The following is a 15,437-nucleotide window of genomic DNA, read 5'->3' as shown; positions in this document are numbered from 1 at the left end:
AATGAATATTCATACAACAATTCAACTTGCAATTCCAGGTTAGGAGGAAGTGGACCAGTAATTTGGTCATATTTTGCAGAATTTCAGCCCAAGAAAAAGAGAGGATCGATGCTAAGTTTCATGGCAGCATTTTGGACTCTTGGGAATTTGTTTGTGGCAGGTTGGTTGTTTGAAATAATCTTATGTATGTCCAATAAGTTCAAACATTATGGATGTTTCAAGTTCACCATTCTTGGACTTGAACTCCAATTGCATTTGATTTCCCTGAAAGCACATTAGTCTAAACCTTTTCCACTATTCATTTGAGGTATTCAACCTAAATACAGGCTTGGAACAGTCTCCAAAGACTACCATCTACAATGTAATAAAAACATCCAATTGCATTCACCTCACTTTATTTCCTTCTTCTTATCTTTGTAACTCCTGCCTAACTTCATGCTGTTCAAAAAGCTTAATCTTTTTCTTCCCCTACCCGGCTTAGTAGTAATGAGGTCACTAATAGAGAGGAACACAGAATACAATCAGGATGTATTTGCCAGTGTCATATTTTCAAAATGGCATTCTATCACGGGCACCAACATTCAAGTACCTCCAGTATTTCTTTATTCAACTTTCTCACCTTTGCTAGAGGCATTAAAAGAATTGCAATTCATACAATGTTGGCCAGCAATTATTCATTCAATATTTAATATATAAAGAATTAAAATCTGATAAAACGGAGGCCTCAAAAGAAGACCGCATTAGTTAGAGGAGGAACTTGGAATGTTAGGACAATAATCAGGGTGGGAAAATTATAAAATATAAAGCAAGAAATTGAAAGGGGAAACAGAAATGCCTTAGGACTGAGTGAGTTGAGATAGAAGGATAGTGGGGATCACTAAAGTGATAATTATACAGTAATATAATACAAAGCAAAGCAAAAGAGTCATCAAGGGGTGACTATAATACTGAACAAAAAGATAGGTGGAATCATAGTAAACATAGAGCAAGGGACAGATAAAATATAATTAGTAAAATATAAAGCAGAACCAACAAACTTGGTCATTGTTAAAGTAAACATGCCATCAGGCAATCATAGGGAGTAAGATGTCAACAGGGGAAACAATCAGTTAGAGATCATAACCACATGTGTTCCTGCACGGAAATATTTGATAGTGACGCGGGATTAGAACTTGATGATAGGCTAAGGAAGAGATGGTAGTGAGGTAAGGGACTATGTTTTACAAACAAGAAGGAATGATCATGAGAGAAAGCAATAGAGTTCTGCAGGAGATGGATTTATCAAAACAAATAGATGGTTTAGACAACACAAAAGGTGCAGTAGCACATGGAAAATGCTTGGGACTCAGGTACATCTTAGTTAGACTATACCATAGTGAGGTACAAATTTAGGAACAGCATCATCAATTCACACTCTTTCTTGAGAGCAGATGCAGACTTGGATCACAATTTACTTATGATGAACTGTAGGATTTGATTCAAAAAGATAAAACAGGGAAGATGAATTACAAATTGGAACGTAGATGCATTAATTAGATTGACAAGGATCAAGTATCTGCAGGCTGTAAGGAAAATCATGAATGAATGTAGAGAGCTAGGTACTATAGGAAAAAAATGAGATCATATGTAAAAAGGATATTGGAAGCAACAAAAGATACCATGGGAACAGTAAATCAGAGGAGGATATGGAAACCATGGATTAAGGATGATATGACTAGAATGATAGATGGGAGAAGGAAATGGAATAGGATAAACATTAAGTTAGGTAGAAGAACATATAAAGAGTAAAACAATAAACTGAAATGAGCAACAAAAAGGTCAAAAGAAGTATGGTGGTAAAGTCTACAGAGAGCGGGTGAAATTGGTGTGCCCTGATATAGGAAGGTGAAAACCCAGTCAGGAAGTAAAAAGGGGATATTGTTGCAAACCATCCAAGATAAGTCAGAGAAAATATTGGTTGAACTTGAAAAGATGCAAGAGAGTTGGAAGGAATACATAGAGTAACTGTATGGTAAAGAAATAAGACAGAAAGAGAGTATGATGTTGACAAGGAAAGATCCAGGCTTACTTGATGGTGAGCTGGAAAGGACATTCAAGGAGATTAAATCAAATAAGGCAGTTGAGGTAGACAAAATTCCTGCCAAACTACTTAAAAGTCTAGGAAATTGTGAGAGGAAGTTTTTATGGACTAATTTGTAGCATTTATGAGGGAGGACTTTGGCCAGAAGACTGTCAGATCAGTTTTAGTTCTTATTCCAAAAAAGGTAAAGGTAGCAATATGTGAGAAATATAGAACTATAAGCTTGATTTTGCACAAGGCTGAAGTGGTCCTCATAATCATTAATGAGAGGATGGTAAGCAGGGAAAATGAATACTTAGGAGATGATCAGTTTGGGTTCAAGAAGCGGAGAGTCACACATGATAGCAATGTAGTAATGAGGTCATGAATAGAGAGGAATACAGAATACAATCAGGATGTATTTGCTAGTTCCATAGTTTCAAAAGGGCATTTAATAGAGCCGATTGGATGGAATCAATTCAGGTATTACAGAAAATATAAGTAATTGATGGGATAGGAGACTTATGCATATAACCTGTATATGTCACAGACTGCGCAGGTGTGAATGGTTGATGGAGAGTCCGAATGGCCAGTGTTAAGAAGAGGAGTAAGACAAGAGTGTCCATTATCGCCTATGCTACTGAATGCATGTGTGAAAAAAATGGTAAATAAGACATGGGAAGGACTGAAGGCAGGAATGAAAACTAATGGGGAGTTCTTATATCAGGTTTGCTGATGACCAAGCATAGTTTGTGAGACAGTCAGTCATCCTGAGTGTATTGGAAGGTCAGTGCAGAAGATACTGGGTTTGTGAATAAATATAATTAAAACAAAGGTCATATGTTTTTTGGGAAAAAGAAAGGCTAAGTTAAACATTAAAATAGGAGGGCAGAAACTAGAGAAGGTTCACGTATCTCAGAAGTGTTTAGGACCAAAATGTTCAAAGTAGTAGGGGCATAAGGAAAGAATTGCATTAGGCAAAGAAGCTTTCACTAGCAACAGTGAAAGTTAATGACAGGGGTGTTGAGTAAGGATGTTCAGAAAAGGCACATTAAAACTTAACATAGAGCATGGTTTTGTATGGTGTGGAAACATGGTCATTGAACAGGATGATAGGTGTAGATTGAAGACTTTTGAAATGTGGGTGTGGAGAAGAATGGAAAATGTGAGGTGGAATGATAGGAAAACAGATGAGAAAGTGCTGGGTATGGTGGGGGAAGATTGTGGATGGTGAGGAATCCAAAGGAGCCAGGAAAGATGGCTTTAAAACATTTTAATTGGCAATGGAATGTTGAAGACCGTGATAGAGGGGACAACGAAGGGTAAACGAGGAAGACAAAGGAATAGGGCAGGCATATTGGCTTTAATGAAGGGAGGAAAGAAGCATGTGGAATTGAAGACAAAAAAACTGCAGTGCCTGATTTCCAGGTTTTTTGTGAGGAGAAATAGTATAGGTTGTGTCCTTCCAAATTTCAGAGTCCTCATATTTGCTTTTCTCTTTTTTGCATTTAAATCAATGTGCCTTGAGAAAGTAATTGTGGTCTATCCCCTTTGTCAGAGATAGTATGAGATCAGTGGAATAGGAAAAGCAGGGTAGTCACCCTCCAAAATTATATAGAATGCACAATACTACCATCATGAGTCATCAGCTGATATTCAAAATTAATATTGGAGTCAGGGAATGGGGGGAAGGTTAGATATCTTCACCTTGTCAGAGTGTCAAGGATGAATATAGTGTCTTGTTAATCCTGCACCTTTACCCAGAATATGAAGGTTTTAGGTGAGAGAAAACAGGGACTGCAAACTGTCAAAGAAAAATTGTCTTCCCTGACTATTAATGACTTTTTCCCAGACTTCCACCATACTGACCTCTCCCATATTCCTTTCTGGAGAAATCAACCTCTGCAAGAACACCCTGCCCTCCTTTCAAATGCCTCAATCTGATACCCTTCCCTTTATAGCCATTCCTACTTCTTACATGAGATACAACTGGAATTAATTAAATAGTACTTTCATAATTCCCAGCATCTCTTCCATATGGTATTCATGCACCCATTGATATTTAAGTGAGATATTTGATTTAATGTTGATTATGGACTTTTTTAACTTATCAAGACAAAATGCACATTAACTTTATAAAACACACCTTCATAATTGGAGAATTTGGAAGGAGGTAGGAAAGATGATGGATACAGATCATTTTTGTTGGCAATATGATGTTGAAGACTGTGATAGAGAGGAAACAGGCAAGCAAGGAAGGGTAAGGAATGGGATAGATGTGTTGGATGGAATGACAGGAGGAGGGAAGTAGGCAGAATTAAAGAGGGACTTATTGCAGAGATGGATGTCAGGTTGTGTTCTTTGTTAGAAGAGGCAAGTAGTATATATTTTTTGTACAATTGTATAGGATGTGTCCACCTTAAACATACCTTTACCGACAGAATACCATTCATAATAAGTAAAAAGCAAATATTTACAAATAAGTAAAATAAGTACCTACTCATTTTTCTCTTTTTTGCAGGCATGGCATGGATAGTGATTCCAAGCAATATTGGCTTTTCCACTGCAAATTTTTTATTCAATTCATGGCGTGTTTTTCTATTGCTCTGCTCGGTACCAAGCTTCATTGTGGCTGTTCTACTCCTTTTTCTGCCAGAGAGTCCAAAATTTCTTTTGGTGCATGGACAAGCAAACAAGGCCTTGTCTATATTCCGTCAAATTTATGCATCAAACACTGGAAAAACTGAAGATACCTATCCGGTAATTTCATTTTAATTTATAAAAGCATAACCTGGATAATTGGCTGATTACAAATTTACTAGCATTAACATAAAAAGCCTGCAAAGTTAGTGGCCCTAGGTAAAAATACTAAAATTAAAGTGATAGACATAAAAATCAGTTCTTGTTTCAATTTCTCCATTTGAATACTTGGTTGAACCCAATGTAGCCTTTGACCTCTAACAGTCAATCATTGACTTGTTTCATATAAATTCCCAAAGCCTTTATCAACCAAAGCATCTCTCTATAAACATTCCAGTTCAACCGTTCTCTTCTTTTAACCTTGAAAATGGATGACATATCCTCAAGCAGTCAAGAAATGAAAGTTGTTCCCAAGCATTTAAAGCCCAAGCACCATTATACTAGAAAACCTTATTATTATTGGAAGCAGACATTCTGGCGCGTGTCTATTGAGAAACCCAAATCAGAAAAATTAAAATTTCATCTTTCTCAACAGCATATTCATATTATATTACATGTATACCCTTTTGGTACCATTTAATGGATTTGAAATGATTAGAGTGATCAGTTTTGTTTTTAAAAGGGAAAGAGAAAGAAGTCACATTGCCACTGCGATGAAAAGGGAAGTGTTGATAAAAGTATAAATGGTACATGAATGGCACATAAATACAAAAGAGCATATCAGTTGTAATTCTTTTGCAGTGTGGTATTTAATTCAAGTTGTTTCAGGGAGTATAGTTGTCAAGGCTTATAAAGTCAATTCAATCACAACCTCCAACATGCTCATCTTTTCTCTCAAAAATTGTTTACAACTTTATATCATTTATAAGGGGCAAGGAAATTCAGTGTTTAAAGCTTCGTGCTTTTTGCTTGAGGGTCTGGGTTCGATTCCAATGAAAGCTTTTTACCATGAAATCAACTAATGTAGCACTTTTGGTGTTGCATATGTGAAGGGTGTCAAGATGATTTGCGGGAAACATTTTGTATGATCACTGGCAGAGAGGGGGAGGGAGGAGTTGTAATATTCCTCTGAGATTTTTCATTCACTTTAGAAATTTCAGGTACATAATGATTTATTTCCTTAAATCAGCCATTTAAACCTAGGAGGGATAGCTGCTTGAAGAAACAATGGCCTGATAGATTCAGTAGAGGGGCAAGGGGAAGATAATGATAAATGAGGAAGCTTATTTGGTCTTTCATCCCCTTCTATTGTTCAACCTGATAGGACTAATGAATTTTCACCCTGTTCAATAAGTGATAAAGACCAAGATTACATTGGTTTAATTGAACACTTCTTGTTCATAATAGTACCAAAGTCTAAAGAGCCATTTAAAGAAGAACAAAAAATAATCACATTAATGCAACACAAATGAAGAACAATATCTTTGGATATATAAATTATTTAAATATTTTTTATTTTGATTTTTTCAGGTTAAAGAATTACTTGGAGATAATCATTTCTGTGAAGATCATAAAAGAAAAACAATAAAGTGTAAAGAGATGGGGAGAGATATATTACAAAATAGCAAAATGTTATTTATGCCGCCAATTTTGAAGTATACTTTCATTTCAGTCACCATCAATCTCACCTTTCACATAGGGTAAGTTGGTCATTATATTGATTTAATCCAATGTCAAGAGGTATTGGTAATAACATCAGTGGCAGTGGCATTGAGTAATATCAGTTTAGAAGATTACATATTGTGAATGCAATGATTGAAGCAAAACAATCCTGTCACATGATAGAGGAACTGGGGGCAAGCGTTTGTGGTTAGTTCCATTTGCTCCTGAAAAACAAATTCAAAAGATTTTCTGGAGGTTTAAATGCTGCAGAGGGACATTTGGAAAGTAGATTGGTGGTGGTTTTGCCACCAGAGAGGATAGGGTACAGATCGCTGAGAATAATGTTACGGGCTTGCATGCCAGGGTAACCTTCGTATGGGATGCTTTAGGGTTGTATGCATGACTATTAGGATTTTTTGTGCAAAAGAGTGCCAGATGAGAGAGACATGAAGCATTGACACTGTTATTATTATTTTTGGCAATCTACTAGTCAAGGTATGCTTGTATATGGCCTTCTTAAATAAGCATTTCACTTTAAACACAGATAGCACTGAATGTAAAAATTCATTTTACTGTTAAGTTAATTTTTCATAAAATATATCATATGTATGAACTTAGAGTTAAAAATCAGAATTTTATAAGCACCCCTTGATCATAGTGAGACAGTGAGTAGAGTAAAAGCACCCTAAAATCGTGAAAGAGTGCCAATTTTCCTTTAATTCCCAAGGCTGTTAATTGTAAAAATGAGCCCAGTTACAAATAATAGGGAATGTACTACAAACATATCCATACCCTATTTACCAATCTTCAAAGATTGAAAGTCATCCATGAGAATTATTTACAAGTTTGATTGACTGATAAGGTTTTTAGACTTTTAATGCTCCCAATACGTATTTCATCTATAGACAAGGAGTGGATGAAGGCATCATGCCCATATCCACTCCTTATATAAGACACAAATGAAGTTAACACAATAAGAGCAATCTCATTAAACCTAATTAAATATTGTTTAGGAATGGTTTCATAAACTATGCATAATTTTTCCATAAGCTGAGAACTTTTTCTTCGTTAAATGGTTGGAAACTTAAACTCAGCGAAAAGGTGCGTGTCACTTTGACAGAGCATGCAATTCAATAAATGGCTATTTAAAATTGAATAGTTCACAAGGAACTTTCTATATATTTATTCAATACAATCACATATAAAGTATTTAACATTGCTTATGCTTATATTATTTCATTTCATTATAAGTATGATATCTAATATCTGTTAGTGGGAGCAATCACCCCAACTCACACCAAACTGCAATGCGGTGATATACAGCAATTAATATTACATTAATGAAATATACTCATATGAAACACAATAAACAAAAACCAAAAAAGAAGGAATAACACCCAAAACAAATGACTCTGATAAAATATTTAGGTGTTCCCTGCTTTTCATCAATGTGAAAGGATTGACTGTCAGGATAAGTAGGAAAGGAGAAATCGGGAGAGGGTTCCGAAATGAATGGTGCAGGAGAACCAATGAGGGTGCAGAAGAGAGATGTTGACAATGAGTAACATTCAATTCAGGCGGCTGAAATGATTTTAAAAGCCATTATCATACCTGCTCAATTATTTTTAGTGGAATTTTTAACAAGTGTGACTGTATAAGAGAGAGAGGAAATAATTGATGCATTGTAACAGTTATCTTAAGAAATGTAGCGGGTAGTAGTATGTTGGGGAATTAGGATGGAGATGAATGTGGAGGAAGGCTTACAGGTGTTTATTAATTCTGAAAATGAGGGATTGATGTAAAAGGCCCAGCAAAGTTTGCATTTGAGATTATATATAGCATTACTTTAGGTACAGGAAGATGCTGGAAGGAATGAGAAATTTGAGAAAGTGCTGTTACTGAGGTGTCATATTACATGCCGGTGCATGGAATTGGAAGGATTTTGGGAATGGTTGGGCATTTAGAAATGGACATGGTATCCTTAAGAATATTCAAAAGACAAGTTTATTTTTGCTGTTATATGAGGTTTTTGGGATGTGTGACTGCTTCAGAAATTAGTGGGAGGAAGTTTGGGTAATCATGCTGGAATACAGAGGGGTAAAGCTTGGAAAGGAATTTGCTTAGGGTTTTGGGGTCATTTCAAATGCGGGGGCCATGCATAGAAAGAGAATAGACTATATATTTAGTGTGTAGAGGATGTGTTGAAGTGAATGTATAAACGCTAGTTTGTGGGTTTCATATGGACTGAGGCAAATATTTTGTTTTAAAGGAAGTTAATTGATACATAATAAAGTAACATGAGAAGAGAAAATAGTAGGTATCACGTAAATATAGCATTTGGCTTTGAGGGGAGAAATAAATATTTAATGATCACAATTTGAATGATGTAAAGTTGAAAAGAACATTTTCACTTAAAATTATGAGTAAAATCCTTGACTCAAGTAAAAGTAATTTTAAAAAACCTGCAAATATTAGATTTTATTTTTAAAATGAAATGAGGTGATTTTTAAAATAATTTGATAAGTGAGGTGAGATCACCTAGGACTAAGCCCAGGCATGTGAAATACACACAGCAGGATATGGGGATCCTTACTCTGTGTAACCTATGGTTTCCTAGAAAGAGCTGGTACCCGACAAATCAAACAGTCTGCGTGAAGATTAGGGTGCCCAGAGGCAAGTCCTGGAATTGAACTCGGACCCTCTCGGTCAGTAGTCCAACCATCTACCCTCTTGGCTACCTAATTCCCCAAAATAATATTAGTATCAGCAAAAATTAAAACATTGATAATAAATAAGGTGAATATTTAGAATTGATTCATGAAATATACATTTTACAGAGTAGGAACTATACATTTCACTTACAGCGTTACTCAACTGTAGGTCAAATTTAGATTAACAACAGCCTAAAGAAGCAAGAATTTGACAAATTATGGACGTAAATTATAAACAGTTCATGAAATTTATTCTTCATGCAATTACTTCCATGCTCTAAAATATATTTTTTCACGATAATCAAATGAAAAAAGCCATTTCCATGACAAAAATTCAATCTTGTATTTCAGGTATTATGGCCTAATGATGTGGTTTCCTGAGCTGTTCAGTCGGTTTGATGAATTTAGTAGAGAACACCCCAACAAGGATGCCTCTGTATGTGATGTGACTTCATATGTTGTGACATCAGGATCGCATTCTCATGCTGACCTCTGCACTGACAAGATTGAAAGCTTCGTGTTCATGGAATCCCTGATTACAGTTGCTGCCGCAATCCCCAGCAATATTTTTGCAGTTCTCTGCATTGATCGTCTGGGCCGGAAGTTCTTCCTGGGTACTGTATCCTCCATTTGAGGGGGAAATAAGTTAAGGTACTATTTCCCAGAAACAGCTCACTGATCTTTTGCCTCATTTAACACATAACATTCAAGAATTTTATTCTTTTCTGCCTAACCATTAAACCATTTCACTCAAAATAACTTAATGATGGCAATAGGTAGGCAATTATTTTCTAAAAGCAAATTAAGTGAATCCCTTTACCACTCCTCTTCAAACTAGGTAGTTACCTACTGTCTAAACCTGAAAATTAATTGATAACCTTAAAAATTAGAATTCATGTGGGTACATCTACTCCTACTTATTTATTTTTCTCAAAATCAGTCTTATAATAGAGGTTTGTGACTGTTTCTGGAAGTTTCTACAGGACAACACTTAATAATATTTTAAAGTTGATAAAAAAAATAGTATTATATGAAGGAAGTGGTGAGCAAAGAAAGACAGGCAAGATGGCTTAGGGACAAGGAATGGCTACAATGAGAATACATAAGGATTTTGCAAGATGAAAAGTTCAGCATAACCTCTAACCTCACTCAAACATCATCTCAGGCATGGTCAAATATGACGTAGCATGGAGATTCTGAAAGATACCATTTAAATAATATATTAGGAAGATAAAGGTTAAGGCACAGTGCCTTTACTTCATACGAATGTCAGTAGACATATTCTCGAATGAGATGAAATTGGTATTTTATTGATGGGAATAAACTCTGACTGTAGGAAGAAAATTTGTGGGAACTTAGCATTAAAAATTGGCTCTAAATTCATAAACATAGACAAGAAATATGTATAATAAATGATAATGCCCTGGGGTTTAGATAAAATAAAGTGAGACAGTGATGGCAAACAAGTTAGGTTGTTGGAAAATAAAGACGTATGAAAGAATATTTTTGCTAAATTACTCAAGGGTGTCCAAAAAAATAAATAAATGTTTTAGTATGCTTGCAAATGTCTTTTGTTGGAGTTAAACAGTTAAAATTGGCCAAATTTTACAGTAAAAGTGGCATGTGTACCTTCACATGAACTAAATCTATGTATACTATCAGTGATTACTATAGAAATATGATCAATTGATAGAAGCTAGAAGAACAACAAATATGATTAAAAAGCAAAATTTAGTTTGGTTTTAGGAAGGAAATGATAATGAAAATAAATAATAAAAAATCATTAGGCTACTTTTTGCTTTGATTTTTAGAAACATTTTGGTAAAGTGGAGAGGATAGGCTTAATTTTGGCAAAATAAGTATGAGTTGACCCAGAGGACATATTTAATTCCAAATCAGTGAATTAATCAGGAAGCAGAAAAACTGATGAGGGAGAGTCAGCATGGCTATTGAAGGCAAAGAGAGAGAGAGAGACTGAGTCATGGGCAAAATAAATGAAATAGAAGTATGGGCGGGACTGAGGATAGTAAATAAATAATGTGAGGAGCTAATAAATTCAGATAACTTTGAGGAAGTCCCTCCACCAAGACATTATTGTCATTTTTGTGTGCATTATTAGTTCATTGCAAAGTATAATAAATGAATACAATGGCTAACAATATGAAAGGAAAGAGTTCATCAAGAACTCCGGGTCCCATGTAAAAAAATAAAGCAGAAAGGCATAAAATACAGCAGACAAACCAATTTTTAAAGTAGAGGCTTCATTTGGACAGAAATGGGTCTTCTCAGCGGCGATTTTCTTAAGTGTTATCATCATCTTGAGTGACAATGTCAGAGCATGTTAAATTCAATAGAAAAGGTAAAAATGCTATTTTATTAATACAGTTATAGAAAATCTGATTGAAAAGCCATTCTTGAGGAATCCAATATATTTAATAAGTTCTTAATCCATTAATAAGTGTACTTGGTTAAAGGGTAATTATAGTTTACAGTATCTAGTCAGTAATTACTTATTGTCTATGATTTTAGTTTTCAGCACATTTACGTCCGGTGCTTGTGCAGTTGGAATGTTCTTCGTTCACAATGCCACGGAAAACTTGATTGTTTCCGCAGTTTTTAGCAGTGCCATCAGCTGTGGAAATGCTGCTTTGGACTGCCTAATCACCGAAATTTTTCCCACAAATTTAAGGTTTGCTCACATGGGACTCTGACATGGAAATAGTAGTTAGTTCAACACTTTCATATCTATTTATTCTATTTTCAGAGCAACTGGAGTTGCAATATCTATGGTGGCTGCCAGACTAGGTGGCATTATTGGAAATATTGTGATTGCAATGCTTTTGGATGCATATTGCCCGGCCCCAACATTCATAGTTGCAGGACTTCTAATTGGTAAGAATTACCAATTACATTGGTAAATTAGTAATAAATTATGATCATTACATCTAACTAATTTTTCCAAAATCAATGTCAAGACAATAACAAAACAAACGCTCCTAGAGTAATTTTCTTACCGTGGTTAATGGAATTTTGGTTCATATTTTAGGTAAGTGATCCTCCTTCATTATGTCCAGTCTCTCTCATTCAGTATTGCCAAAATGTCAACTTACCATTTCATATTATGGAATAAATAACATAGAACTTCATTGATCCATTTTCTTAGCCCAGAAAAGTTGTCACTCACATTCTACAACTAATAGCTGCTATCGCAAGTCCATCTTTCCTTCCTAAATCCATAAAGGCTCCATTGATAATGCATTAATATTTTCCATTTGGCATTTAAACTGATTTCTTCCACCATAAATATGCCAGCATGAAGTAATAAATTTAATGTATGCATGTACAATAATCCTTGAAATATTATGAACAAATTTCACAAATAACACTACAAATTTAAATAGAACAAATTGATGGGTAGGTAGTCATTTAAATTATTGACATGATTATTATCATATTTGCAAATCTAAAGAACTTCGTATTTTTAAAAATTAAGAATTATTTATCACACAGTTTATTTACCAAAAGCCACACGTCTAATCGTAATGAATTAAAGCATTGAAAACTCACAAAGAAAAGTAATTCATCACTGAGAGAATAATTTTTTCATTCTGAACTAACTAAATATTTGTGTCCACCTAAGTACTCACATGACTTCACTCTAGTTTATATCACATATATTCCATAGTTTTTAAAATAAGGAAATTCGGTTAATACTAATAAAACAGAGATATAAGCTAAGGCACACATTCAAATGGAAATAAGTAAAACAAAAACAGTATGAGAAAATGAGGATCATTCAAGTTTGAAGGTTTCCTGATATTTTCGGACAAGCCACTTACATCATTAAGTTTAAACTTCAGTCACTCCTAAAAATAATCTCCCCGTAGACATCTACATTTTTCACTTCAACACCATGATTCTATTGCCCCTCGAGAATACTTTTGTAGGGATGTAAGGATGATAGGTTTAACCAGCTTGAAAAACTGGCTGGTCCATGGCCAAGGCTTCTCAGGTTTCATTGTCACATAATGTTCAATTTTTTTTAACTGTCATATCCACTAATGCACATTTTTCATACCCATTACACATCACCACAATCCTCACTTAATGGATGATGAATTTTGAAGAGTGCTAAAACCATGGAAATGGACAAAATGGATGATCACACTGTTCTTGTATTCTTAATGATGCCATTATTAGTATTAAAATTCTTCTCACTCCAGCGACAGCTATAAAAACCCTGTGCACTGTATGCTACAGCCATCCATTTCAGGTATTGATAAAGAGTGGCCCAGTATACTTCAATACCCAGGATATACTCCAATCCCAGAGAAAGCTTTCTATCAACTCCAATCCTAGAGAAAATAATTGGAGGACTTGAGTACATATTTGACAAGTTGAGCTGCTAACCCTAATGTTAATATGTACTTCTTTGTTGTTTCACCACTAAACCCAGAGACAAACCGTTTGAATGAGCATTTCATGGAAAAAATATCTCATCCTCTACCTTCTCTCAATAACGAACATTTAATTTTCCAGGAGGTGGACTTCTATGCTTATGCTTACCAAACACAACAAGAGAACCTCTTTCTTGACAAATGAACGCAGCTAAGTTCCACTCCAGATTGGCTCAGCAAAATGACAATTTTGAATTTTTGACAGCTGTGCATCTTCAGCATTTATATAAGTAAAAATGTCATCAAGAGGTTAAAACTATTGTATGAGCGATGCCTATGTAACTGGTTCAGTTCGTTCTCCTTCAAACAAGTGAATAACATCATTTCCATTGCCAAGTATAAGGCCCAAATACCAACTTTTTTTGGAATAGGTAGATACCTATGCATTATAACAATTCATACAGATGACAAATTACATTTTCAAAGAGTATTTTGTGCATGTACTGCAGTGTATGGAAAAGTGTGCATGAATCTCATGAACTAAAATATTCATGGACCCATTTTATAGAAAGATTTGGAAGCAGAAATGTGTGCCAGTTTTCTAATTTATAAATTGACATACGTTTGTCTTACTCGTACACCGATACTTTTCATGAAATGCGATTGCGATGCTATTTAATTTTTTCCAGCTTAACAACATTGGCATGAATATCAATTAATATTAGTGCAGTGGAAAAGTCTACAAGAATATGTGATAGTAATTTGGATCTAAGACTCTCTTACTGTGATGGCCAAAAGTGAAATTATAATGCTAACATTTAATTTACAAGACCATGTGAAAACAATAATATATCATATACTCCTTAAAATTGGACTCAGTCCTCTTTGGTCAATGTGAATCGCCATTCAATTATATATTCATGAATATTAATATAAACCATCAACCAAAGGTCTTTCAATTCATTTTTAATGAATGATGTAATGATTCAATTAAATTGTTTCTGAAATATTTAATTAAACTTGCTTTAAAATCAGATCAAAAATAAAGCCTTCGTCAGATTTTTATACATTTAATGGTTTCATTTCCATCCATAATCATTCCAGCCAAAAGGTTTCCTCCGTAAAATATGCCTTTAACGTTCTATTTTTTTCTGGCAAAAACTTCATCCATGACATATTGAAAGAAGTTTATGACCTGAATGAAAAATATGATGAAATTTACAATGAAATGAAATGATTATGATCCTGTTTGGCTATAAATAATATATTTATAATCTTTTAACAAAGGCCCCATATTCATGGAATGTAGCACATTATTTTCATGATTGAATTCCATAGAAATTTCATTCCATGATATGGTCCAAGGACTCACAAACATATATATTAGAGATCATTCAAGGTGTTTGGTTTTGTAAATGTTTTGTACACTACCCACTTCTCTGAAATTTTCAGTGATTTATCAATGTTCACCCCCAATCTGGACCACCTGAAGAGGTAGAAACAGGACACTCTAGGGTCTCAGCACTTCTGCTGGATCACAGGCATAATTTCTCTGTTTTTAGATTTCACAGCTATTTTCACAGAGATAGGTATGTTTCTCATTTCATACTGGGTGTATTACATAATTGGACAATTACAGTTACTCAAATGATCATTATGATAGGTATGGGATGAGAATAAATGATAATAAAACAAAGAGTATGTGGTTTTCCAGAAAGAGGAAGGCTAAGTTAAATATTAAAATAGGAGTTCATGAACTAGGAGAGGGTGGAACACTTTACTTATCTTGCAAGTGTTTTTGACCAAAATGGTCAAAGTAGTAGGGGAATAAAGAGAAGAATTGCATTAGTCAAAGAAACCTCCATAAGGAGGAGAGAATTGATGACAGAGATGTTGAGTAAGGATGTTAAGAAAAGGCTCATTCAAACTTTGATGTGGAGCATGTTTATGCACAGTGTGGAAACATGG

The 15,437-nt window shown here is 34.7% G+C and overlaps 1 protein-coding gene across 3 annotated transcripts in view; it reads left to right on the top strand.

The window, feature by feature from the left end:
- The window catches only part of LOC139695104 (synaptic vesicle glycoprotein 2B), a 52,422-nt gene extending 37,911 nt beyond the window's left edge, over window positions 1–14,511 (top strand). For 2 of the 3 annotated variants that reach the window (XM_071593736.1, XM_071593737.1), the window contains 7 exons: window positions 39–160; window positions 4,581–4,819; window positions 6,230–6,399; window positions 9,424–9,686; window positions 11,602–11,761; window positions 11,837–11,964; window positions 13,612–14,511. In XM_071593736.1, the coding sequence (XP_071449837.1) occupies window positions 39–160; window positions 4,581–4,819; window positions 6,230–6,399; window positions 9,424–9,686; window positions 11,602–11,761; window positions 11,837–11,964; window positions 13,612–13,667 (1,138 nt within the window). In that variant the 3' untranslated portion in view covers window positions 13,668–14,511. Of the gene's footprint in view, window positions 1–38; window positions 161–4,580; window positions 4,820–6,229; window positions 6,400–9,423; window positions 9,724–11,601; window positions 11,762–11,836; window positions 11,965–13,611 lie in introns of those variants that run through there. The other variant, XM_071593738.1, reaches the window with a different exon arrangement.
- Window positions 14,512–15,437: the final 926 nt, after the last annotated feature.

This window comes from Hetaerina americana, unplaced genomic scaffold (assembly GCF_022747635.1).
Source record: "Hetaerina americana unplaced genomic scaffold, ioHetAmer1.1.p SCAF_6, whole genome shotgun sequence".
NCBI lineage: Eukaryota > Metazoa > Arthropoda > Insecta > Odonata > Calopterygidae > Hetaerina > Hetaerina americana.
Note: the sequence above shows the minus strand (reverse complement) of the source record. Positions and strands in the feature narration are given on the sequence as shown.